The 27,199-nt window shown below is 39.8% G+C and overlaps 1 protein-coding gene across 1 annotated transcript in view; it reads left to right on the top strand.

Annotated features, from left to right (window-relative positions):
* The window catches only part of otk (off-track), a 426,112-nt gene that overhangs the window by 348,155 nt on the left and 50,758 nt on the right, over positions 1-27,199 (top strand). Inside the window, exons 6-8 of the mRNA XM_068228745.1 lie at positions 20,105-20,232; positions 21,148-21,447; positions 24,720-25,013. Coding sequence (XP_068084846.1) covers positions 20,105-20,232; positions 21,148-21,447; positions 24,720-25,013 — 722 coding nt within the window. The remainder of the gene's footprint in view (positions 1-20,104; positions 20,233-21,147; positions 21,448-24,719; positions 25,014-27,199) is intronic.

Genomic DNA, 27,199 nt, shown 5'->3' with positions numbered 1-27,199 from the left:
CAGTAAGTAGCCGGGCAGCGAGGTTAAACCACTAGCAAAAATAAATGAAATGTTTACTAGGTCTTAATTGATTACGGTACGAGAAAAAAATAGTGTGATGTCAGCCCCCACAAACTATTCTTCCTTTCAGGACTAGAAAATTCTGCCTGACAAAAAGCCATAAATTTGACGGGCGCGCCACAACCTGATCCCCCAAAATCAACGTTGTCAATTTTCTGCCTTCTACCTCTGTGGACAGTGACAAAGGCCTTCAGTTATTGTTGTAGTGCGCATAAGGAGCCATTTGCGAGAAAGAGACAGGCAGAGAAATAGTAAAGGTGGCAACAGTTGGAAAAATTTTCCTAACAGTTCGTAGTGGTATGGTTCTTATTTCGTGAAACTTACAATAGTTATCACAAGAAATGCATTTCATAATTAAGTCCGTATTGTTACCTTAACAGCGTTATGGTACTTATGGTAAAATTTCCACCTTTACAACAATTCTTTTTATTCTTTTCAGAATAACAGTATCTTAATGTTTCGTCCCCACGAGGACATATTCTGTCATAGTTAAAAAGACAAAATATTCAAAAATAGATCACGGATACATTAAAAAACACGTCAAAACACTGGATGGTTCTAATGAGCGTTCTGTCCAATGCCGATTAAAAGACATTAACGGTTGTCAACTTGTTTTGCATGCGATTAGAATTGAAAATATGAAGAAGTAGTCGTAAAATGTCATTTTTCATGCAACTTCATTTGTGGAAAACTTAGGCCTACAAATATACTGCAATGTTAGATTGTAGAAATGCTACAACCTAATAGTGATTAAAATCTTCAAGTATTGGTATTGAGGAAAGTTCAAGTTCCTTTTTTTGACAGAAGTCTGATTCTATACGAAAAATATGAAGCAGTAGGACTTAATTTTCATTTAAAAAAAAGTATACAGGCCGGTTATCGGGCTAGTTTTTACAAGATGTAAGGAGTCTGAAAGTAAGGAACACACAGTTGAGAAACGAGCTCGAGCTGAATGAATACGGCTGAACGGAGCATGTCCCATTTTATTAAGATATTGTTCGAATGTTATTTGCTTTACGTCCCACTAACTACTTTTTAAGGTCTTCGGAGACGCCGAGGTGCCGGAATTTAGTCCCGCAGGAGTTAGTTTACGTGCCAGTAAATATACCGACACGGGGCTGTCGTATTTGAGCACCTTCAAATACCACCGGACTGAGCCAGGATCGAACCTGCCAAGTTGGGGTTAGAAGGCCAGCGCCTTAACCGTCTGAGCCACTCAGCCCGGCTAAGATATTGTTACTTTGAAAAGAATAAAAAGAATTGTATTGTAGAGGTGGAATTTTTTTACCAAAAAGTACCATAACGCAAAATAATAGTTAGCTTGATTGCATGTTTACTTTTAGAAACACTACACGAGTGGAGATTACCAGGTAGTTCCTTAGCTCAGAAAATGTACCAATAGCACCTATATTTCTGTTCTGGCTCGCAGTGGCACATTTCCAATATTTTTACCTTCCAAAGCTTTAAGATATCGAAAAAGAGAGGGAGAAGAACACTGGTGCCTGTTGTCTGATAATGGAAAGCCTGGGGGATTTAGATAGGGCCGTGGAGGCTCGGCTCACATTTATGTATCTACGGCTTAAAGGAAGATCCTGTCTGACCTCGCCCTCGAACCTCTGTGCTAGCAGAGTTCAATAGCTTCTGCTTCAGTAATTCGAGGTGACTGACATAATACGAATGTAATAGAGGATTATTTATGTTCAGGAAATCTGATGGCGTAATTCCCATTACTTTATCTTCATCTCTGTGTTTCTGGACTTCCATTGGTACAAGTCTACGGAGTTAGTTTTGTGAATTACCGGGCGAGTTGGCCGTGCGCGTAGAGGCGCGCGGCTGTGAGCTTGCATCCGGGAGATAGTAGGTTCGAATCCCACTATCGATAGCCCTGAAAATGGTTTTCCGTGGTTTCCCATTTTCACACCAGGCAAATGCTGGGGCTGTACCTTAATTAAGGCCACGGCCGCTTCCTTCCAACTCCTAGACCTTTCCTATCCCATCGTCGCCATAAGACCTATCTGTGTCGGTGCGACGTAAAGCCCCTAGCAAAAAAAAAAAAAAAAAGTTTTGTGAATTAGTGGCAGTGTGATGGCCTCCGTGTCCTAAGATCGCGGACTCAAATCCGGTGCAGTTTTTAAAGGACAGACTGAAGTCCATTCGAGCCTCCATGAAGGCAAGTAACAGATTTCTGGAGACATACTGTACTTCATGTTTATCCGACAAAATTATTCAAGACTCAGCTATAGATCGCCCAATGGAGATCCGTTTCCCTGTCATTTGGTAGAAAGACATGGAACGTCGAAATTGACAGGCAGTCAGTCTAAATGGCACCAAATGAAAATGCTTGCACACGACACCTGAGACCATATCATCATTTTTTCAATGTATTGAAGCCGGCACTTGATGTGGATTTGGTCTAATTTTACGGCCAGCTGCCCTTCCTGATGCCATTGCGCGTTTCTGTAATGATTGGTTGTGAGGTGTGTTTTATGTAGGTGGAGAAAATTAATATGAACACAATCACCCAGCCCTCGAGCCAGAGGAATTAACCAGACACAATTATAATCCTGAACTCGGCCGGGAATCGAACCCGGTATCTTCTGAACGGAAAGTCAGTCACTGAACCGGACAAGCCTGACTGCTATTATAATTTTGAAGATGTTTAAATACGTCAGCCTCGTGTCGGTAGATTTACTGGCACGTAAAAATACTCCTTGTAGTGGTTAGCGTGATTAGCTGCCACCCCCGGAGGTCCGGGTTCGATTCCCGGCTCTGCCACGAAATTTGAAAAGTGGTACGAGGGCTGGAACGGGGTCCACTCAGCCTCGGGAGGTCAACTGAGTAGAGGTGGGTTCGATTCCCACCTCAGCCATCCTGGAAGTGGTTTTCCGTGGTTTCCCACTTCTCCTCCAGGCAAATGCCGGGATGGTACCTAACTTAAGGCCACGGCCGCTTCCTTCCCTCTTCCTTGTCTATCCCTTCCAATCTTCCCCATCCCCCACCAAGGCCCCTGTTCAGCATAGCACGTGAGGCCGCCTGGGCGAGGTACTGGTCATTCTCCCCAGTTGTATCCCCCGACCAAGAGTCTGAAGCTCCAGGACACTGCCCTTGAGGCGGTAGAGGTGGGATCCCTCGCTGAGTCCGAGGGAAAAACCGAACCTGGAGGGTAAACAGATGATGATGATGATGATGAAGATTTATCTGACCCTGTAATAATTAAGAGGGGAATTCCTCAAGGCAGTGTTATCGGACCTTTATGTTTTCTTATATATATAAATGATATATGTAAAGGTGTGGAATCGGAGGTAAGGCTTTTTGCGGATGATGTTATTCTCTATAGAGTGATAAATAAGTTACAAGATTGTGAGCAACTGCAACGTGACCTCCAAAAATGTTGTGAGATGGACACCAGGCAATGGTATGATGATAAACGGGGTTAAAAGTCAGGTTGTGAGTTTCACAGATAGGAAAAGTCCTCTCAGTTTTAATTACTGCGTTGATGGGGTGAAAGTTCCTTTTGGGTATCATTATAGGTATCTGGGTGTTATTATAAGGAAAGATCTTCATTGGGGTAATCACATAAATGGGATTGTAAATAGAGGGTACAGATCTCTGCACATGGTTATGAGGGTGTTTAGGGGTTGTAGTAAGGATGTAAAGGAGAGGGCATATAAGTCTCTGGTAAGACACCAACTAGAGTATGGTTCCAGTGTATGGGACCCTCACCAGTATTACCTGATTCAAGAACTGGAAACAATCCAAAGAAAACCAGCTCGATTTGTTCTGGGTGATTTCCGAAAAAAGAGTAGCGTTACAAAAATGTTGCAAAGTTTGGGTTGGGAAGAATTGAGAGAAAGAAGAAGAGCTGCTCGACTAAGTGGTATGTTCCGAGCTGTCAGCGGAGAGATGGCGTGGAATGACATTAGTAGACGAATAAGTTTGATTGGCGTTTATAAAAGTAGGAAAGATCACAATATGAAGATAAAGTTGGAATTCAAGAGGGCAAACTGGGGCAAATATTCATTTATAGGAAGGAGAGTTAGGGATTGGAATAACTTACCAAGGGAGACGTTCAATAAATTTTCAATTTCTTTGATATCATTTAGGAAAAGGCTAGGAAAGCAACAGATAGGGAATCTGCCACCTGGGCGACTGCCCTAAATGCAGATCAGTATTCATTCATTCAGTAAACTCGGGGCTATCCGTCTCTTCAGGAGTGGAAAGCTCGTTTCTAATGATTTTTCGACTTCCTGGCGGGGAGTAATCCGAACGCCCCTTTACCGCCTCGGCTAGGCAGAAGAGCTTCAAACGGAGTTAGGGCAATCTGAGTTTCTGATGAAGTAAAGGTTTCATAAATAAATTAAGTAGTTTTTTTTTTCGTATTGGCTTAGATTTCTTTGCTTTATTATTGACGTCGGACTAACGTTTTTAGATTTTCGGTGACGCCACGAAATGTGAAGGGCTATAACGGTAGTAGCAGCCATAGTCTTAATTAAGGTAGTACAGTCTCGGTACTTGCATGATGTGAAAATGGGAAACTAAACCATCTGCAGGGCTGTCGACGGGGAGGTTCAAACCCACCATTTTTCGAATGGAAACTTACAGTTAGTCTACTTGAACCCCGTAGTCAACATACCCGGTACGCATTTCTTTGCAAAAGTTGCAAAATTCAGTTTATAAAAAATAAATATATATATTTTTTTGCTAGTTGCTTTACGTCGCACTGACACAGATAGGTCTTATGGCGACGATGGGACAGGGAAGGGCTGGGAGTGGGAAGGAAGCGGCCGTGGTCTTAATTAAGGTACGGCCCCAGCATTTGCCTGGTGTGAAAATGGGAAACCACGCAAAACCATCTTCAGGGCTGCCGACAGTGGGGTTCGAACCTACTATCTCCCGAATACTGGATACTGGCCGCACTTAAGCTACTGCAGCTATCGAGCTCGGTAATTGTTATTTTTGGTATAGCAGATTTTCTGTTACACATACTACAGTCGAACCTCAATATCTCGAACCTCATTACTCGTATTTTCAGTATCTCGAAGTAACTCAGTTTTCCCGGCCGTTTGTCCACTCGAAATTCGATTATTTCTCGAAAGAAACATTTCCTCTCTTGAAGCAAAGAATACTCTATAACTCGAATTTTGTGCAACATTAACTGTGCAGTATTGCATTTGTGGTTTGTGAGGAAGAGTTAACAGGTAAAGAAAGGGTTACAGTGATGCTGGGAGCTAATATGACGGGAACCGAAAAGCTAAAACTTCTAGTGATCGGAAAATCGGTGAATCGGGTGTGAATTAATTACCGGTCACGTACGAAAGCAACCCCCGAAGTCGCGGATGACAAGCTCCATTTACTAATCTCGGCTTCGTGGTATTGACAAGAAGTTTCAACGTGAAGGGAGGAAAAGTTAACAGTAAGAAACAGAAGAGACTAACAGATTTTTTTCCAAAAGTGTTAACCGAGGTGTCTTTCTTGTTTCACTCTTGTATGTACTCTACCCTGTCTTCCAAAAAGTTACTATAATAAGTGTTATAATTAAAGTGATGCCGGAAAGTAGAGTTTATTTGTATATGTTTAAGTAGGCCCTACTCTTAATTTAATGTATTCAGTATACGCCCGTAGATACATATTATTCAGTTATGTGCTGTACCAAGACCGACTCCAATCCTCAGACCTTAATGCTACACTCGATCCTTCAAAGATGGCGATTCGAGTAGCCGGAATTGTTGGAAATGTGGGTTTGTTTTGGTTTGTTGTTATCGTATGTAGTCGGTGTAATTTTATGAAAGTTAACGATAAATGTTAGTTTCTTTGTAGAATATAAGTGTGCGAGTGTATTTATATGAGTCAGTGGATATATAGCAGGGCTGGCCACAACGAGGCTCGCGAGCCGCATGCGGCTCTTGAGTCAGTCTTGTGCGGCTCTTGGCACCAACCTTAGAATTAAATTAAATGATATAATTAATGGAATCTAACGACATCTCGCGGCTGTCGTCAGTCGGTAGCAGTGATGTGCGGCTTAACGTTATTAGCGCTGTAGGTCAGTGGTAAGACATGGGAGGTGAAGATAGTTCCGGCGCCTTCCATTTGATAGTGCTTTGAGCGGGAGAGTGTGTCAGTGAGCCAGTGTCGTGAGGTGAAGCCAGTCGTGTTCACGTATAGGCAGTTGTGTGCTGTGCTGAAGAAATCAATGGCAGATTTAATGATTTGAGATCATTCCTAGAAAATCCTTTTTCTGTTGATGTTGTGAGCGATGGCAGTCCTGTTTCATCACCAATAACAAAGGATACAGCAGCTGTAGAGTTGGAGCTACAAGAACTGCAAGAGGACGAAGGATTAAAAGGACTCAAACGAAGTGGCATTTCTACCATATAATTTTGTAAGAATGTTCCAGAAGAAAAGTACACACTAACAAAACAGTGTGCCAAAAGACTAATCTCAATCTTTGGGACTACTTATGTGTGTGTGAATCACTGTTCTCAACGATCATTAAATCTACATATCGATCTGAACGAACTGATGAACATTTAAGTGAAATTGTGCGAACTGCGCTTGCCAGTTATCAGCAGATTTCAAAAAACTAACAACAAAAATGAACACTCAGAAAAAGCAATTCTCAAAAGTAAAATCTCATTCCTTGATGTGTACCTGAAAAATAATGTTCTGTGTAGTGTAGAAAATAAATGTTCCTTCATTTTTTATAAAATGAAAAACGTGTCTTCATTTTATAAACCATTTTCTAAACATGCTCCCAATTGTCTCCTAAATTTGCGGCTCCCAGAAGTAACGGTAGTGGCCACCCCTGATATATAGGATCTGTAATTATACGCAGTAATGTGAGAATGTGCTTGTTTTGATCGTGTTTTTACCCATTAAAGAACGTGAGTGCACTAGGTGGACCAGTTTTTAGTCTAACTATGGCAATGCCTCTCATACAACTATTCTTAAGCTTCTTACGGAATAGAACATTAGAAGAGAAATCGATTAGGAATATACATCGTGATTATTTTGAAGTCCGTGGCAAAACCGTAGCGTGCATACATCATTTTTAGGATAAGTCTGAGGTTAGAGAAGCCAGTTCTCTACTTCCAATCTATTCGTGTTCCTCGACAAATATTAACTTAGATAGAATATAATTGATATTGTGTTATTCCATCAGTATCTATGTGCTTCAAAGTATCTAGTGATTTAGATGCAAGTGTATTTTACAATAACCTGTGCTTTGCCTGCGGAAATGTTTGGCTGGATCTTGGAGTATAACAAAATTTATAGGTTTGACAGATGGAGCAATCTGTATACTGTTACACAAAAGAAATATTGACTTAGAGGAGTTAGCTGGGTTTGTAACGTAGGGTTTTACACTAGCAACAACTTCCGATTCATGCTGTGGCTATCTGTTATCAAGCAGACTGCGCCGAACTGAAGCTCGTCCATGTGGTTAAAATGTCAATGTTTAGTCAATAGGAACTACTGCAGGACTAAATTTCGGCATTTCGACGTCTCCGAAACCCGTAAAAAATGTAGTTAGTGGGACGTAAAGCCAATAACATTATTATTTCGGGTGTACTTCCCATTCATTGGGTGGTGAATTTAAGAAATTGTCTACCACTTCAAAACTAAGGCAACAAGTTATGTTTCACAGTTCTCATGAGAGCGAATAAATCCAGGAATTTCGCACCTTAATTTATTTTGAAATATTCAAAATGATGTTAGAAATATCATTTTAACAGTTTTATATGTATTTACATCTATCCAGCGAAGTGAAATCTAAGAGAAAACGTTACCTATTTGACGAATTGAAATGTCTAAATAATCAGTTTGTTGGTCTCTTTTCTAGTAGAATAGGCCTATATATGATTCTAGTTGATTATATGTGGTACGTTCTTGTTGGCGAAGCGTTTTCATACGTGTAAAAGTGATTTTCCCTACGATGTTACATTTATCATATTAAATTACCGCCGTTTATATAGTATGTACGTGATATTTTTGTGTTAGCCAATACCAGCAATCCGGCTACTTCGGCCGCCATGTTCTTTTAATATTACGATCTGAAGATTGGAGTCGGTCTTGGCTATACATGCTCTAAAACGGTGTTCTCTGTATCTCGAAATTTCGATAACTCGAAATAAAATTTATCTCCCGAGGTGATTCGATATATCGAGGTTCCACTGTAATTGATAATCCCCGTATAGTTCGGATATTCCATTTCTTGGGTAACCGAAGTAACCGAACTTAGACGCCGAGTCCATACATTATGAACATTTTCCTAGGATATTGTTACTATTACAATGCAGTATCTTACATACAAAATACAGTATTTGATAGAAATAACATAGTACCTTATTTCGTGAAGTAATCGCTCTTTCTTTGAACGTACGGTACAACACTGTTCTCCTGCGGTGAGATCTCGAATTCCCTTCAGCAGAAGAAGTCGAGCATTTCTTTCTTTCTTTCTTTCTTTCTTTCTTTCTTTCTTTCTTTATCTTAACCATCTCGGAGTCGAGTTTTATGTATATTATAAAATGACTTCTTTATTTCCTTTAAACTGCGTAGATGGTGGCCTTTCTTATCATATATTTTTCTAGACGAGGAATATGCTTACGGGAATTCCTTGGAAGGGGAAATCGCAGGTACGGTTTTATCTTTAAAGGACGTACAATATTTGTACCCTTCTCAACTAACTATAGTGTGAGAAGTAAGTTCGCTATATTTTCACTGTATACTGTACGTATTTTTTCTTTGTTTATTTTTTTTGAAGAAAAATACACAAAAAATATATTAACGAAGAAAATATACGCACGGATATTTGACGTTCGGATAATCGACGTTCCGCTGTATTTAAAATTTCGTGAGAGCTTTGAACCCATCGAGCAGTCTCTCGTGGCTGCATGGCACGGTTAGTGTAGGTCTAGCACATCATCATCCTCCTCCTCCTCAATTGTACAAGTTATCTCCACAAGCCAATGTTTATCTGTGTGGTTACCCTTCACATGCAGCCACACAAATATTTATCATATGACAGTTAAAAGTTTCCTTAGGAAGCAAAACCCACTGTGGCCTTTTGTAACTTTGAAGCTTGAAGCCGCCACTGATAAATATTTATGTACAGACGAGTTGATAGTGTCCCAGCTTTACCAGGAAAATATCCTCTCCTTCTTTGTTTATCCTGGTTTAATTTGGTTGTGTTATAAAACACGGAACAGTAATCGTTGTAACATGTCAAGCTTTGCTACAAAATGACTTCAAGCACACATGATCTGAAGTAGAATATATCTTTCTCATATGATCTTGGCGTCGCACGTGTGCTTTAATGATTGAGTTGAGGGAAAAGAGAGGGAGTGTCATTAACGTGAAGACTATTCATCGATGGCTGAATTGATAGAGAAGTTGCTTGGATCGACAAGTGGAACCCTCCCCGCTTCCTTCTCATTTCTCTCTTTCTTTTTTTAAAATGTTATTTATTCCACTGTCACGTTGGGAGATCGTGAATTCATCGAGGTATAAGCTTCAAGCATTCTTAGGAATTGACATTTATACACCTGTACATTATTATTATTATTATTATTATTATTATTATTATTATTATTATTATTATTATTATTATTATTATTATTATTATTATTATTATTCAGCTTCTGTCTTCTATTTCGGGTATCTGTGGACCACGTAAAGTCATTTCCGCCCGTTTTTGTCTCTTTTCTTAATTTTCGGTCTCTCCAGTACTTCTTCACTTTCACTGTGCTAATTTCTTCTCTCAGTCTTCCTGTTTTTTTCCTTAATAACCCCGAATTTTCTAATCCTATTGCGAAATGTAAGCCTGTCTGGAATTTTTTGCTTCCGTAATCCTCATTTCTGCCAAATCCTTTTTCACTTCGCTTGAACCAGCTTATTTTCGTTGTAGGATTTTTGTCAAACTGGTCAAATATTATTTTTGTCAGTCTTTCTGGGTTCACTCGGACCAAGTGACCATAAAATAAATTCTTCTTTTCCTGAAGTGATCTGATAATTTTTCAGTTTGGCTATACATAACTTCATTTCTTCCTCCAAGTACTCCCAATTTTTCTGCTGCGTAAAGGCATTCCGTTTTTATTACAGTGTTGTAATGTTGGATTTGTTTATTAACCGAAGAGTGATTTAAAAACTTTTTAAATGTCTTTCGTTAATTGATAAGCCATTTCCAATTTCTGAGCTCTATTTTTTGTTCGCTAGTTCGTTTGGCTGTATTACTTCCCCTAGGCCCTTGAATTTATTCACTCTTCTGATTCTGTCGTATGTCGTGTTTAGAAATCTTGGAGCATTCTTAATACTCGTTACGAATTCTATATTATTATTATTATTATTATTCCGGTATATCTGTGGAACGCAGAGGTGAAAGAAGGTGCTGGGTAGAATGGGTCTACCTACGATATCAAAATTGAATTAAAACTTGAAATAAAGGTTATATTTCTTTTCAAAAAAACAAAGTGAAAAAACAATGACAAATTTGGGGATTAAAATAGAGAACCCCAGAATAGGGAATTTAACAATTTTGGGCTTCAGGCCCAGATTTACAAGTTTTGAGCTACAAAATTTACAAAATCTCAATGTTTAGACACGGACAGGAATATCCCAATTTAAGAGTGCTTTGCTCCAAGGATTACAAGTACGGCCTTCCAAAGGCACCCCTCAATATTACAGTAAACTTAGGAAAGAGCTTACATGCTCTCCAACATTAACAAATTTTTTACAGCCTATTCAAGGCAACATTACATCAAAAATCTTACAATCTCTGTCCTCTCTAGGCACAATTCACAATTGAAATTACCTTTACACAGGGGTATCTATTACCCAAACTACTGGGCGTTCGCGGAAAGAAGAATAGGTTAAATTAATGGCCCGAACACAAAATGGAGGCGTACACTTGCATTCCTAGAACATTACATATAACCCTAATTGGGCTCTCGGCCCGATGATGCAGAGGCTAATCCCAAGCTACTGAGGTGACTCGAATGAAAGTTAATTTAATGCATTACAGGAAAGATAAAAGTTACAAAGTCGTAATTACCTCAAACCAAGTTGAAGGGGAACTCGAGAGGGAAACGCACTTTCTATCCCCGAATTTACATTTTAGAAAACAGGTTACATAGTTAGAAATTAGGACCTTCCCCTCGTGTAAGTCTGCGGAGGTAGCTACAGAACGGTAAGTCTGGTGGTCATTACCTTGGCTGCTGGATACACCGCTTGTACTGAAACGAACTCCCTGTACGTCGTTTGTTAAACAAAACTCTCAAATGAGACACGGCAGACAACCGTACACAAACGACGCAATGTCGCCTGCCGACTTACTCCGTCCAGTACATGCTTACTGGTGAACAGAAGATTCCTGGCTGGGAAGATGATGGGCACATCTGGTCGCACATGGGTATCAGAAGGTTTAGGTCTAACTTGTAGAATTATAACTACTTAATAAACAACGCAGAATAATACGAAATTTTAAACATTTGGTGTATTAATTGTAAAACGTACATTTTTCGGCATTTTTAAAAATCTGTCGTAGATGTTACTGGAAAGTTAGGGTCCGCGGAAATAATTCAGACACCCGTGGGGTGTGGGCATCCGCTTTCTAGCTCCCCCTGTTGTATGATATCAACACTCTCAAAATTTCGACAGGAAAAAAAAAAGTGTACGAACAGACACTACATTCTTATTAGTTTGTTATAATTTTGGTCCAAAGGATCCTGTGTTCGATTCCCGCCCGGGTGGGAGATCTTAACATTCATTGTTTAATTCCTGGTTTGGGGAGTAGATGTTTCTGCCGTCTTCAACATTATATTTCATCCTAGATAGGGCCCAGTCTTCACAGATTGCGACAGGACGCCCATATGCGCCAATTCGAAAGACCTGCACCTATCCTACCTTGATGCCACACGCCATTATTATTATTATTATTATTATTATTATTATTATTATTATTATTATTATTATTATTATTATTATGAATGAATGAATGAATGAATGAATGAATGAATGAATGAATACTGATCTGCATTTAGGGCAGTCGCCCAGGTGGCAGATTCCCTATCTGTTGCTTTCCTAGCCTTTTCCTAAATGATTTCAAAGAAATAGGAAATTTATTGAACGTCTCCCTTGGTAAGTTATTCCAATCCCTAACTCCCCTTCCTATAAATGAATATTTGCCCCAGTTTGTCCTCTTGAATTCCAACTTTATCTTCATATTGTGATCTTTCCTACTTTTATAAACGCGACTCAAACTTATTCGTCTACTAATGTCATTCCACGCCATCTCTCCGCTGACAGCTCGGAACATACCACTTAGTCGAGCAGCTCTTCTTCTTTCTCTCAATTCTTCCCAACCCAAACTTTGCAACATTTTTGTAACGCTACTCTTTTTTCGGAAATCACCCAGAACAAATCGAGCTGCTTTTCTTTGGATTTTTTCCAGTTCTTGAATCAGGTAATCCTGGTGAGAGTCCCATAAACTGGAACCATACTCTAGTTGGTGTCTTACCAGAGACTTATATGCCCTCTCCTTTACATCCTTACTACAACCCCTAAACACCCTCATAACCATGTGCAGAGATCTGTACCCTTTATTTAAAATCCCATTTATGTGATTACCCCAATGGAGATCTTTCCGTATATTAACACCCAGATACTTACAATGATCCCCAAAAGGAACTTTCACCCCATCAACGCAGTAATTAAAACTAAGAGGACTTTTCCTATTTGTGAAACTCACAACCTGACTTTTAACCCCGTTTATCAACATACCATTGCCTGCTGTCCATCTCACAACATTTTCGAGGTCATTGCTTTACGTCGCACCGATGCATATAGGTCTTATGGCGACGATGGGATAGCACATGACTAGGAGTGCGAAGAAAGCGACCATAGCCAAAACAAGGTACAGTCCGCACATACACCTGGTGTGAAGATAGCAAACCGTGGAAATCCATCCTTAGAACTGCCGATAGTGGAGTTTGAACCCACTATCTCCCAAATACAAGTTGACAGCTTTCTTTCTTTCTTTATCTGCTTACCCTCCAGGGTTGGCTTTTCCCTCGGACTCAGCGAGGGATCCCACCTCAAGGGCATTGTCCTGGAGCGTGAGACATTGGGTCGGGGGATACAACTGGGGAGGATGACCAGTACCTCGCCCAGGTGGCCTCACCTCCTATGCTGAACAGGGGCCTTGGTGGGGGATGGGATGATTGGAAGGGATAGACAAGGAAGAGGGAAGGGAGCGGCCGTGGCCTTAAGTTAGGTACCATCCCGGCATTTGCCTGGAGGAGAATTGGGAAACCACGGGAAACCACTTCCAGGATGGCTGAGGTGGGAATCGAACCCACCTCTACTCAGTTGACCTCCCGAGGCTGAGTGGACCCCGTTCCAGCCCTCGTACCACTTTTTCAAATTTCGTGGCAGAGCCGGGAATCGAACCCGGGCCTCCGGGGGTGGCAGCTAATCACACTAACCACTACACCACAGAGGCGGACTAAGTTGACAGCTATGTGACGCAAACCACGTAGCCACTCGCTCAGTGTTTTCATAATCATCATCACCGGGCGAGTTGGCCGTGCGGTTAGAGCTTGCATCCGGGAGATAGCGGGTTCGAATCCCACTATCGGCAGCCCTGAAAATGGTTTTCCGTGGTTTCCCATTTTCACACCAGGCAAATGCTGGGGTTGTACCTTAATTAAGGTCACGGCCGCTTCCTTCCAACTCGTAGGCCTTTCCTATCCCATTGTCGCCATAAGACCTATCTGTGTCGGTGCGACGTAAAGCAATTAGCATAACCATCATCAACGGCTTTACTTTGGCTGTGTAATGTGTCCCGTTAACGTTCGTCGGTTGATAGTAGATGTGTGTCTCCTGATTTTCACGCGCCGCTACTGAGTTTTAAACAAAATATAACAAAGACTAATCGTTATTTATTATACCTTCCTTGACAAGGGTGCAGTTTTCATTTGAGGAATCTTTAAAGGAAATATTGAGTCGATTGTAAAAAAGAAAACTTCACTTCAGCCAAATATTTCCGTAAAAATATATTTTGTGAATATTTTTCATTTCCTTATATAAATATATAAACTAAATCCTGACTACTACTACTACTACTACTACTACTACTACTACTGCTACTTGGAGTAGTTTGGCCTAAGCTGTTGAGCGATCTGTGCCGGCCCCGTGGTGTAGGGGTAGCGTGCCCGTCTCTCGTCCGGAGGCTCCGGGTTCGATTCCCGGCCGGGACGGGGATTTTTCTCTCGACCTGAGGGTTGGTTCGAGGTCCACTCAGCCTAGGTGGTTAGAATTGAGGAGCTATCTGACGGTGAGATGGAGGCCCCGGTCTCGAAAGCCCAGAATAACGGCCGAGAGGATTCGTCGTGCTGACCACACGACCCCTCGTAATCTTCAGGCCTTCGGGCTGAGCAGCGGTCGCTGGGCAGGCCAAGGCCCTTTCAAGGGCGTTAAGTGCCGTGGGGTGTGGTTATTATTATTATTATTATTATTATTATTATTATTATTATTATCTGTAACTTTTTAAATTATTCTTTCTGGGTGAACACAAAATGTGTTTTACATGCTGACATCGTATGACGTGGAGTGCACGCAGGACTTCTTTTATGCCCTTCAAAAAATTCCACTTGTGCCGGGTTCGAACGCGCTATCTACTGTGGCTATCTGGAGGCCGACACTCTACATCTGATCTGTAGAGGGAACTAATGGCTCACATTAAATAGAAAGTAATATTACGCTAGCAACAATTTAATAATAATCTGTTTAAAACACGACGCTACTAAGATTCAAAGAAAATATAACAAAAGTGATTGTGTTTCATTTAAATTCTTTGATGGATGCTCTCATTAAATGTCAAAGAGATATTAAAACGTAAAAGTAAAGCATCCCCATAATTTTTTTAAAAAAAGCGAAAATAATAGTAGGGCCTACTAGAAGTGTGTAAAACAATTATAGTGAATTCAAAACATTTACCTTGCTTTCGTCGTCAGAAGATTTTAAGGAACTAAATAGAGACTATATATTTTTTAATGTATTACCTGAGGAGACAAACGCGGCTCCTGTTTCTGTCGAGTTAAGTGGAAAATAATGCACAAGCTTTCCTGGCAGCGCCGCTCATTTCTCAACTCCCTACTTCCTACCACTCTTCACATGGAACGAGCAAAATACACTCGCTTCAGGCCATCGAAAAGAACAATGTTGCAAGTTTACACATACAGTGACATTCATAGTGGAATAAAAACCCAATTCTACCAGTAAGTTACTTCCGACATGCAACTATCCTGATTTCATTTATTTGTATTTTTATTTACTAGTGGCTTGTGGGATTCAGGGATGCTACGGGTGTTGTGTGTGATAGAGAAACGCCTATCCATCTAAAATCAAAGATATATCGCACATTGGAGAGACCAGTTGCTCTATACTTGTAGCCTACAGCAAGGTCGTACCCGGTATTTTTTCCGGGGGGGGGGGGAATTAAGATTTTTCGGGGAGGGGGATTCTGAAAACGAATACTATAGGAGCAAATAAGAGCGTTCATTTTTAAATTATAAAGTATGTTTTATCCAATAAGATTGTTTTAAAATATTTTTACAACTCACCTGGTTAAGTGAAAACGTCAGTTATTTTAGCGAAATCTTTCACTTGATCAATAAGATGGAAAATATTGATATATGTTCGCTAAAAATTGACTATTTAAATTAAGAAACGGCCATCTGAATGTCACATTTTTATTTAATAATTCGTTCCTGTTTACATATTAGGCTTTTATGCGAATTCATTAATTTACTACGTACATTTGTAAAGTTATGAATAAAAATCACTCCAAAATCTATTTTGTTTGTCTTTTTTTCCTCATTTTGCAAAGTTAAGTCAAAGTATCTTTAAACTGAGCAGATCTATTATTATTATTATTATTATTATTATTATTATTATTATTATTATTATTATTATTATTATTATTTTGTATTTTGGTAATGTTAGTGTCACGTATTTTGACTCATTTATATTATCATTATTACTTCATACTCCAAGCCTGTCCGTCTCGAAATAATTTCTAAAAACGTGTAAATGAGAATTTGTTGCCTTAAGTACCTATCTAACGTTACCTGTGACATAGTTTTGTACGGGATATGCTCATATCTTTTTTTAAAAAAATAGTATAAATATATTCATTAATATGTACTTTTTAAATGGAGAAGTATTATACCTTTGTTCTTTTTTATTTATTTTGTTACACTTTGCTTCACGTCACAAATAGGTCTTATGGCGACGATGGGATAGAAAAGGCCTATAAATGGGACCACGGAAAATCACATTGAGGGCTGCCGAGAGCGGGGTTTGAACCCACTATCTCCAGGATGCAAGCTCACAGCTGCGCGACCCTAACCGCACGGCTCTTTTAGAAAAAATCTTCGGTAAGAAAGGGTTAAGATTTCATACACGCCGGCCTGAGTAGCTCAGGCGGTAGAGCGCTTGTATTTTGAGCCCAACGTGGCAAATTCGATCCTGGCTCAGTCTGGTGGTATTTGAGGGTGATCACATACGTCAGCCTTGTCTCGGTAGATTTACTGGCATGTAGAAGAAATTCCGGCACCTCAGTGTCTCCGAAAACGGTAAAAATGTAGTTAGTGGTGCGTTAAACTATTATTATTATTATTATTATTATTATTATTATTATTATTATTATTATTATTATTATTATTATTATTATTATTATTATTATTATTTAACCAGTGTGGTTTCAGACCGCAGAGGGGCTGTCAGGATCAGATTTTCAGTATGCGCCAGATAATTGAGAAATGCTATGTGAGGAATAGGCAGTTGTGTTTATGTTTTGTAGATCTAGAGAAAGCATGAGAGTGTACCGAGGTAAAAGATGTTCGCCATACTGGGGGACTATGGAATTAAAGGTAGATTATTAAAATCAATCAAAGGCATTTATGGTGGCAATTGGGCTTCAGTGAGAATTGATGGTAGAATGAGTTCTTGGTTCTGGGTACTTACAAGGGGTTAGACAAGGCTGTAATCTTTCACCTTTGCTCTTCGTAGTTTACGTGGATCATCTGCTGAAAGGTATAAACTGGCAGGGAGGGATTCAGTTAGGTGGAAATGTAGTAAGCAGTCTGGACTATGCTGACGACTTGGTCTTAATGGCAGATTGTGCCAAAAGTCTGCAGTCTAATGTCTTGGAACTTGAAAATAGGTGCAATGAGTATGGTATGAAAATTAGCCTTTCGAAGACTAAATTGATGTCAGTAGGTAAGAAATTCAACAGAATTGAATGTCAGATTGGTGATACAAAGCTAGAACATGTTGATAATTTCAAGTATTTAGGTTGTGTGTTCTCCCTGGATGGTAATATAGTAAGTGAGATTGAATGTTATAGTAAAGCTAATGCAGTGAGCTCGCAGTTGCAATCAACAGTATTCTGTAAGAAGGAAGTCAGCTCCCAGACGAAACTATCTTTACATTGGTCTGTTTTCAGACCAACTTTGCTTTATGGGAGCAAAAGCTGGGTGGACTCAGGATATCTTATTCATAAGTTAGAAGTGACAGACATGAAAGTAGCGAGAATGATTGCTGGTACAAACAGGTGGGAACAATGACAGGAGGGTACCCGGAATGAGGAGATAAAGGCTAATTTAGCAATGAACTCGATGGATGAAGCTGTACGCATAAACCGGCTTTGGTGGTGGGGTCATGTGAGGCGAATGGAGGAGGATAGGTTGCCTAAGAGAATAATGGACTCTGTTATGGAGGGTAAGAGAAGTAGAGGGAAACCAAGACGACGATTGTTAGACTTGGTTTCTAATGATTTAAAGATAAGAGGTATAGAACTAACTGAGGCCACAGCACTAGTTGCAAATAGAGGATTGTGGAGACATTTAGTAAATTCACACAGGCTTGCAGACTGAATGCTGTAAGGCATAACAGTCTTTAATGATAATGTATATATGTATGTTATTTCACAACATGCATCAAAAAATGTTTTGCATCACCTCAGACCAAAGAGTTCCTGACTCTTTATCTAAAACTACAAAAGAGAAACATACATAGGTTATCAGCATTATTTATTTCCCAACAAAATAACAAATGGGAGCCTGTACAACAATACAGCTTTGTGTTTTCAATTTGAGTTACTGAATACAATACACACCAGTAGATTTAACACTGGGTAACACTCCCCCTTGCACTCCTCTTCTTGTTTGTTTGTCTGTGCTTACTCACATAGAACTTCCTAGAATAAGGATAATGAACAACTCAGTCCAAGATCACAATAAAATATTAACAAATTTGGCTCTTCCCATCCATGAAGATATAGCTGTAGAATTTGGACACCTGAAATCAAAATCCCCATCAATTAAAACAACACAAGAGATCATCAGCTGAAACTAAAATGTACCAACAGAATGGCAATTGGAATGGACCAGTACAGCTCCAAATGAATGGCAGACATTATTTAACACCTACTTCCCTCCAGCTGATTTTGATTTGGTATCATCCCAGCCATATTTAATATTTTTGCCACCTTGGGCCTTTTACAAAACACCCCAAAACAAAATTGCTAGTATACGTGAAACTAATTTAAAGGAAGACAATAAAATGAATAATAATAAATTTTGTGTGGCTATTTCTAGCCGAGTGCAGCCCTTGTAAGGCAGACCGTTCGATGAGGGTGGGCTGCATCTGCCATTTGTAGATAACTGCATGTTATTGTGGTGGAGGATAGTGTTATGTGTGGTGTGTGAGTTGCAGGGATGTTGGGGACAGCACAAATACCCAGCCCCCGGGCGATTGGAATTAACCAATGAAGGTTAAAATCCCCGATCCGGCCGGGAATCGAACCCGGGACCCTCTGAACCGAAGGTCAGTACGCTGACCATTCAGCCAACGAGTCGGACAATAAAATGAATAATCGGTACACAAACTAATGACATTAAGAGGAATAATACACAGAAATATGCAACACTTCCAAAGTCTGGTTTCACTTATTACTGAAGAAGTTTTCTTCACACTGTCCATTGGGCAAACACATCAGTTACATCACCATTGGAGTGTTCACTCATTGCACACAAGAGCAAGAGCAAAGACAAAAATATGTCATAAATCGTCGACATGAAAAAAAAAATGGACATTCGGCTGAATTGCTGGATAAAGGGGTGCATTGGTACAAACACAAACCTATGTCCTCTTATTGGTATGTATACATTTTTCAAACACTTTCTGTGAATCAAAATGTGCAAAGCACTTGTTACTTGCCTGTGAAGTAATATGATCTGTGCTGTAACAATAAGGAAGTTAACAAGTGTAAATTCTGCAATGCACATGGTACGACAGTATAGTTTGGTCTGACATCAAACATCGGTACATATTTGGAGTTATCATATTGTTTAATTAATTGACTATTCGTTGAGAGGAAACCCTAATAAGAGCTAGTGTCAATAGTGCAAATACTACATTTTTAAATTTCTGTAGTTATGGCATAATAAAAAGAAATCCTTGATGTGAAAAGAAATATTTGTCCGCGAAAGTTGTCACCGTGGTCCATGGCCCTTGTTGGTCCCTGGACCAAGTCCAATCTAACTATGGGCAATGTAGGTCATTTACTCTATAAGTATGGTGTGAGGTCTTCCTCTAATTAGGACTTTGGTTCACCAAAGCAAACAATATGACATGACATCGCCAAATGTCCAAGGCCTTCTGTGGATCAGTGGAGGACTTTGTGAATGTGTCTGAGCAGATTATACAAGCTGGCAACCTTTATTTAGCTCCCTTGGTGCCTTGTTTTATTGTGTTACTTATTATTTATGTACATATGTTGTATAACACATTTTAAAATTTGTGTATGGTTTTGCCATAAGCTAAATAAATAATAATAATCAACAGCCATGAACTGGTATCGACTAAATTTAGATATTGTATCAGCAGGTGTGTTCTGAGTGATGCAGCTGGAAAATTGTGATTTATTGATCATAATTATCACAAAAGATACGTATTAAAATATATATATAGATAATGTTTGTTACAGAGTGATTAACTTCCCCAATGGCTCGCTGGTGATTCACAATGTCACTGAGAATGCTGAAGGTCTCTATACATGTGTTGGAGCAAAAGGGAAAGAGTCGCAGAGTTATACAGCCCAGCTTAAGATAGCATGTAAGTATATGTTGCATGATATGAATGTCTCTATCTAATATTTTTAAATAATGAAATCTAAGGAGGATGTCAAGTAAACAGTAGAGCAAAGCGAAGGGAGATGAGCTTCTCTGAAAAGGAAATGCGATATACTTTGTTCCAAAATCCTGTGGGTTATAGTTTCAAAGATATAACACCCCAACATCCCACGGTCGATACCGACGAATACATGTGTGTTTCTTTCTTGCAGTTCTGCTAAATAACATGGCATAGGGGGATGTACACACAGTCTTTGATGTCACCCCGTATGAAATATCACATAAGGTTAAGTCAGGGATTGTTGAGGCCATAGAAGAAGAGTGGAGTCATCTCATTTAGCATGTCCAATCCAATGACCAAGTTCTGCATCTGTTGAAATTGTGGTGAAAGTGAGAAGTTGGCATATGCAGCTTGGTATATGCTCAGTCAAGCAGTGGCTCCACTTGCCTCGCTTGTCCGTTGTGTACGGAAGAAGCAGCCGGCAGATGACCCTTACAGTTTCTTGCAAGTGTTTGCTTTCCCATGACTGTTTACAACATGGTCTTGTCGCGAGTATTGTGCATTGTTGCCAAGTTCGTTATTAGTTCTCAAACTGGATCCAACAGCATATGGATACCTTCAGCAGATTAGAAGTCAGGTGACTAACCTGCTACATAGTCAATTCCAGATTACTGGACCATACTGATTCTGAGTACCATTCATACTTTCATGCAACATTAAAGGTAATTCATTAAATGGTATTATAATGAAAATTGCCAAGAATTTCCTGTTAACAATACATGCAAGACTATTTTATATCTCTGTTTTCCAAATTGTGGCTCTGGAATCATTTTGCTTGCTCTGATACACTGTATTTAACATCCATTCTGTAAGTTGACATTGACTGTTGGGTTTCAGTTTTGGGTGATTTGTCTCGGGATTCATTTGAACCACCTCTGCCAGATGACCACACTCGGATTGTCCCAGAGGGAGCAGAATTCGAGATGACTTGTCTCCCTCCACAGGGAGATCCACCACCTCGTGTTTGGTGGCAGGACACTCGGGGCCATACGGTGTCTGATACAGGACCTGTAAGAGTGGATGACACTCGACTTGTTGTGGAAGCAGCTCGCCCTTCTGAAGATAATGGGACGTACACTTGTGTTGCTGAGAACCTTGCAGGAATGAAAACTGCAACATTTCATCTTATTGTATCAAGTAAGTTCATTAGAGTGTAATAAAGATATAAACTGTGAGCATTGTTCAGTTTTTAATTTTTTGAAGCATTTTACCAAATAACCTAACGAGGGATGCCTCCGGGTCTGAACACTCAAAAACAAATAAAATCTGGCTCAATACAGCAATCTGAAGGTGCTCAGTCTCATGGTAATGGTCTTTCCCATGTCAAATCAAATGTTTCACCAGCATTGCCATATAAGTTCAGACAATTAATTACATTTTTTGTTTGTTTTATGGGAATCGCAATTGCAAGACTGCTCTTAATAGATACAAACATGAATTCATAATGAGAAAAGTAGACTATTTATCATATATTCTTAATTGTGTAGGTGTTGTGGATGTTCAATAAAATGATCAAAGCAATAACAAGTTTAGCACATGTCCGGCCCCGCGGTGTAGGCGGCAACGCGTCTGCCTGTCACCCGGCGGCTCCGGGTTCAATACCCGGCCGGGTCAGGGTTTTTTAATTGTAAATGATTAATATCCCCGGCCTGGGGACTGGGGATTTGTGTCGTCCTTAACATTCCTTTCCACACATTCAACACTCTACACTTCCGCAATTACAATTACATACAGGTTCATATCATATGGTGCAAGTAGTGACAAAAGGTGTCTACAGAGGTCGACGCCACAAACAAATATCACTTTAAAAAAAAAAGTTAGCACATTCACTATCAATCAATGTCTTTCCACTGGCCTTCAAGCAGTGCATATTGAAATGCAACTTGCATTACATTTCTGAATGAGACCTTCTCTCCAGTTTCATAGCCTGCTGCTTGTCATGCTTCTGGACTCATAAGTTGGTATGTCCGACTCCATGGCTAAGTGGTTAGCGTGCTCGCCTTTAGTCCAGAGGGTCCCGGGTTTGATTCCCAGCAGGGTCGGTGATTTTGACCTTAATTGGTTAATTCCAATGCCTCCAGGGCTGGATGTGTGTGTTGTCTTAAGCATTAGAAATCATTCTAGGTAGAGTCCCATCCTCACAGACGCGCAGGTTGTCTATACGGCGTCAACATGAAAGACCTGCACCAGGCCTCTCCGGAGGCTACACACCATTATTTATTAATTATAAATGGCGGAATGCGGCTTTAAGTTGAAGTTTCTATCATAAAGCTTGCGTTCATTCTGATCTATTTAAAATTTCACAAAGTCTACCAATCTTCTAAAATAAAATTTTTACTGACGGAAAAAGCACATGTCCAGAGGCTGAACATAACAAGTTGTTTTTGGTGGTATGGTCTTTAGATGGATGTATTTCCCAGGAATTGAATCATTCAAAACCTTTTCATCTTTATGACCACCCCATGAGTCTAATAGTAAAAGTGAGATATTTTCAATATCAACAGCCAAAAACCGGGGTAAAAATCTGGCAAGGAGTGCCTTTTAACTCTATGTGGCTCTGTAAAAGAAACTTTTGAGTAGACATGGAAGGGACAATTACCATGAGACTTAGCACTCTTGGATTGGTGCAATGAGAAGGCTTAAAAAAAAATACATTTCACCTTGAGTTGGATGTTTCCTCTGGAACTTCAGTGAAGTAAAAGTTGCATGTACAGTAATGATTACCAATTTTATAAGTAACAAGGGGAGCCCGTGAAGTGTAACAACCCGATTTGCCAAAAATGGATAAATATGTTTAATTTCACAACATTCTGCAGCATGGTTTTAAATTTCATTGACATTCCTTTTGGGGCAAACACTTCTATGTCTGAGTTCCTTCAGAGGAAACTTCTTTTATTTTAGAAACTACACTACTGTGCCTGCCAAGAATGATGTGGGCTGCATCCAGAATAAACCAATAGATCTTTTTCCATTGTGTATTGTATGTCATCCTAATACATGAGTTGTCCCATCATAGCCATCTTATATCATACCTTAACTATGTGAAATGTTGGGTACATGAGTAATCTTATCTATCTGTAACATGTAAAGAAAGTTTTCTCTTAGCTTCACTTTGAATGGCCCACAGCAGGTGACTAGTGCACGCTACAATTGTGCTGGCCGTAGTTCCAGACCTGCTGTTCAGATCCTAGTCAATACAACAGAACAGAATAACCAGGCTACCATAGCTTACTGGTAGAGCAACAGACACAAAATTCAGAGATTTAATTGAGCTATAAATAATGCATTTATTTCATGGATTTACATAATTATTAATTTTGGAAACTTGTTTATTTTGAAAAATATATGTGATCCTCGGTGATCCCTCTTTGAAGAAATTTTATTGCACATTGCTTATCAGAAATTAGGTAACCTGGTTACATATAAACTTAATGAATATTAGAGAAATTTTAGTACATATTAGTCAAAATATAGTCTAAGAATGGTCTCATTTCTGTGTTCTTTATCATCATATGTATTTATATACAAGGTGAAGCGAAATTTGTGCACTCGGGTGTCGCAGCGCGACTCCTCACATGCCAGCAATAAAAAAATGTCTCTCACAAAAGTTCGTCCTTCGAGTATATCCGGCAGAAAAAGGGGGTTGAAGAATGGCAATCTGGCAACACTGTAACCACATGTGGCGTAACTACCTCTGTCAGCACGTATTATTCGTTTTGGGTTAGCATGCAGGAGGTCGAGGGGTCGATCCTGGGTTGAAGCGTATGTTTTTTATTTCATAGATGTAGTCCAGGTGGTATGGTATCTGGCAACTTAATCGTCAACAGTGATTGCAGCGGTTCCTCTAGAAACCATTTGCACTTACATACTACGATCCTAGAAATGGACGAACGATTGTTTTCATTGGTCAGCTTTGAAAGACGCCCTTTCCACGTCATGGGCGTGAATTTATTCACACCACTTCATATACTAGATGTACCCTCCTCCAATGGTACCAGCTATTATTCTTGCATCGTTCAGGTCCATTACATATCATTAGGACCTTACGTTACCAGTAGGCCTAGCAAAGTATTTGTTGTGTTCAGCGTTACAAAATGTTGTAAATGTAGGATACATGTGACCTTCGACCTCCTGCATGCGAACCCAAATCTGTATGCACTGTACCAACTGTACAGCTCGGATAATAACTGCTGACAGAGGTACTTACCATACATGTGGTTACAGTGTTGCCAGATTGCCATTCTTCAATGTCCTCTTTCTGCCTGACATACTCGCAGAACGAACTTTTGTGAGAGACATTTTTTTATTGCTGGCATGTGAGGAGTCGCACTGCGATGCCCGAGTGCGCGAATTTCGCTTCACCCTGTATATTAGGCCATTTATTAATCACTTGTGGTTTGGCTTCACAGTTCCACCCCGGATGATTGCGGACCCCCAGCCTGTTGTAGTCGAGGAAGGAGAGACAACCACGTTAAGATGTCAGTTTGAAGCCATGGCATATCCAGTGACCAGTGTGCGCTGGCTAAAGGATGGCGTTCCTATCGACGAGGATCGTCATCGTGTGAAGAGTCACCGCCACAACCGGAACAGTAGTTTACTGGTGACAAATACTCACCTTAGTGATCGAGGACAGTACACATGTGAAGTAAACACCACAGGGTTTCCACCTCTAAGGTCCAAGCCAGCAGTGCTACAAGTTAAAGGTACAACACGATCATACTTCCTCTCTCTCTCTCCAATTGAAAAAAAAAAAAGGAAAACTTTCTTTTTGAGGTAAAAACAATCTCTGTTTTGGCTTGTATGTCTGTTCAGAGGGTGGAAGCATTAGGAAAAGAGTTCATCTACATTGTTGTTATTATCATTATTGTTTACTTATGAATCAAGAGTTAATCTACATTGTTGTTATTATCATTATTGTTTACTTATGAATCCACCGTCTAGAGGTAGTGAGCTTGCCTCTTGCCTGAGGGCCGAGGACTTGATTTCCAGCCAGGTTAGGGATTTTTATGTGAATCTAAGAGCTGGTGCAAGGTCCGTTTAGCCTACGTGAAAACAATTAAGAAGCTATCTGATGGCGAGATAGCAGCCCTGATCTAGAAACCCAACAATAATAGCAGATAGGATTTGTCGCAGTGACATTGTGTCACCTCGTAATGTTACAAGTAACAACTCTCATTATTGTTCCGTATTGAAGATGACGCTAGGCATAGAATCTCAAGGATAATTTAATAAAATCACCTATTCAATACTTTCCACGTTTAATGTGGTTTGAATCTACATGAATTTATGTAGGCTTATCAGGTCAGGTACATGTTTCACCCATTATTTGGGCATCTTTAGCCTGTAGAGAACCTTTAGGTCAAGGTTTGGGACCTTTTTAACCATATTATATAATATACGAACGTTAATAATCTCTTAAGACTAACATGCCAGGATAATTAATTAATATATTTAATGCAGCCAAATAGCCATAACAGAGAATATAGGTTACATTGATGGGTTACATATTTGCATAATCACTTATAGACATTGTTCTTCTTGTACAGAATTCAATGTGGTACTGTTCACACATTTTTCCACATAGTTTGCACTCACAGTCTACAGTATACTTGGGTCATGGAAGTGTTTTGATTTGCAGAGTAGGTGATGAAAACCGTGAACTGCCAATCTTGTAATGACATGTCTTAATTCAAAATTACCTTTTGTCCACGAGTGATCTATCATTGCCCCTGTGCCATAGAAGTCTGGTTGGACTTCTTCTCTCTTCTCCGTCAGATTTGCTAGCAGTTTCTTTGATGCACCGGTGTTCGGTAGTGGCATACTTGTCCTGAGATCTTCTATGAGAAATGATTCCCTTGCGAGGAGATATACAAGTCTAGATCGTGTCGTTTTTGATACACCTATCACCTTCTTTATATAGTTCGCTTTCACCTTTTCCAAGGTTGATAAGTTCCTCGTTGTTAAATGTGTCCAGATAATTTCCATGCCATAAGTCATTATTGGAAGAATTTTTACTCTGAATAGCAACATTGCTGTCTCCAGACTAAGTGATCTAATGTCTTTTATTTCATGCATTGCCATCATTGCTTGAGTTGCCTTTTCTGTGACATGTTTTGTGAAACAATATGCGCTCGATTGCAGGGTGATGCCTAAATATTTGAAGTCTGATACTATCTTTAATTTTTTATCCCGAATGAAGGTCTCTGCTGAGGCGGGTACTCTCCCTCCTTTCCTGAACACCATGGTGTCTGTTTTTGAGATGTTTATGAACAGCTTGTTTTCGGAGCACCAGTTTTGGACGTCATTTACAGTTTCCTGTAATTTTGTTATGTCTCTTGAGCCAATTACAATATCATCGGCATACGCGCAAGAAAATACTCCCTCCTTTTGGGTAATTCTTAGGATATCTGCGGTTGCAACTATAAACAGCAAAGGACTCAGTGGGTCACCCTGTAGGACCCCGTTTGATTGAGCTATTGCATCTGATAGAGTGAGGTTATCCGAAACTCGTACTTCGTTCCATTGCAGTATTGATGTGATGAGATAGGTCCATATGTTGTTCGTGCCTAGCATCTCCTTAAGCTTGTCTATCACTAGCTTCCTGTTTATCAGGTCAAAAGCTTTAGTAAAATCTATGAAGATGGTGTAATATTTTCCGTTGTCTTCTAAGGCATCCCAGATTTGGTTTAGCAGGAGTTCAATAGCGTTTAGGGTAGATCGTCCCTTCCTAAAACCAAATTGGTTCTCTGGCAGATGCTCATTTATTTCCTCATTTATTTTTCCTGTTATAATTTTAGTGAATATTTTGAAGGGGCAGTTTTCCAGTGCTATGCCTCTATACTTATTGGGATCTCTTGGGTCTCCTTTGCCTTTATATAGAACTTTTACA

The sequence above is a fragment of the Anabrus simplex genome, chromosome 7, assembly GCF_040414725.1.
Source record: "Anabrus simplex isolate iqAnaSimp1 chromosome 7, ASM4041472v1, whole genome shotgun sequence".
Taxonomy (NCBI): domain Eukaryota; kingdom Metazoa; phylum Arthropoda; class Insecta; order Orthoptera; family Tettigoniidae; genus Anabrus; species Anabrus simplex.
The sequence above is the reverse complement of the archived record's forward strand: the minus strand, read 5'-3'. Positions and strand labels throughout refer to the sequence as shown.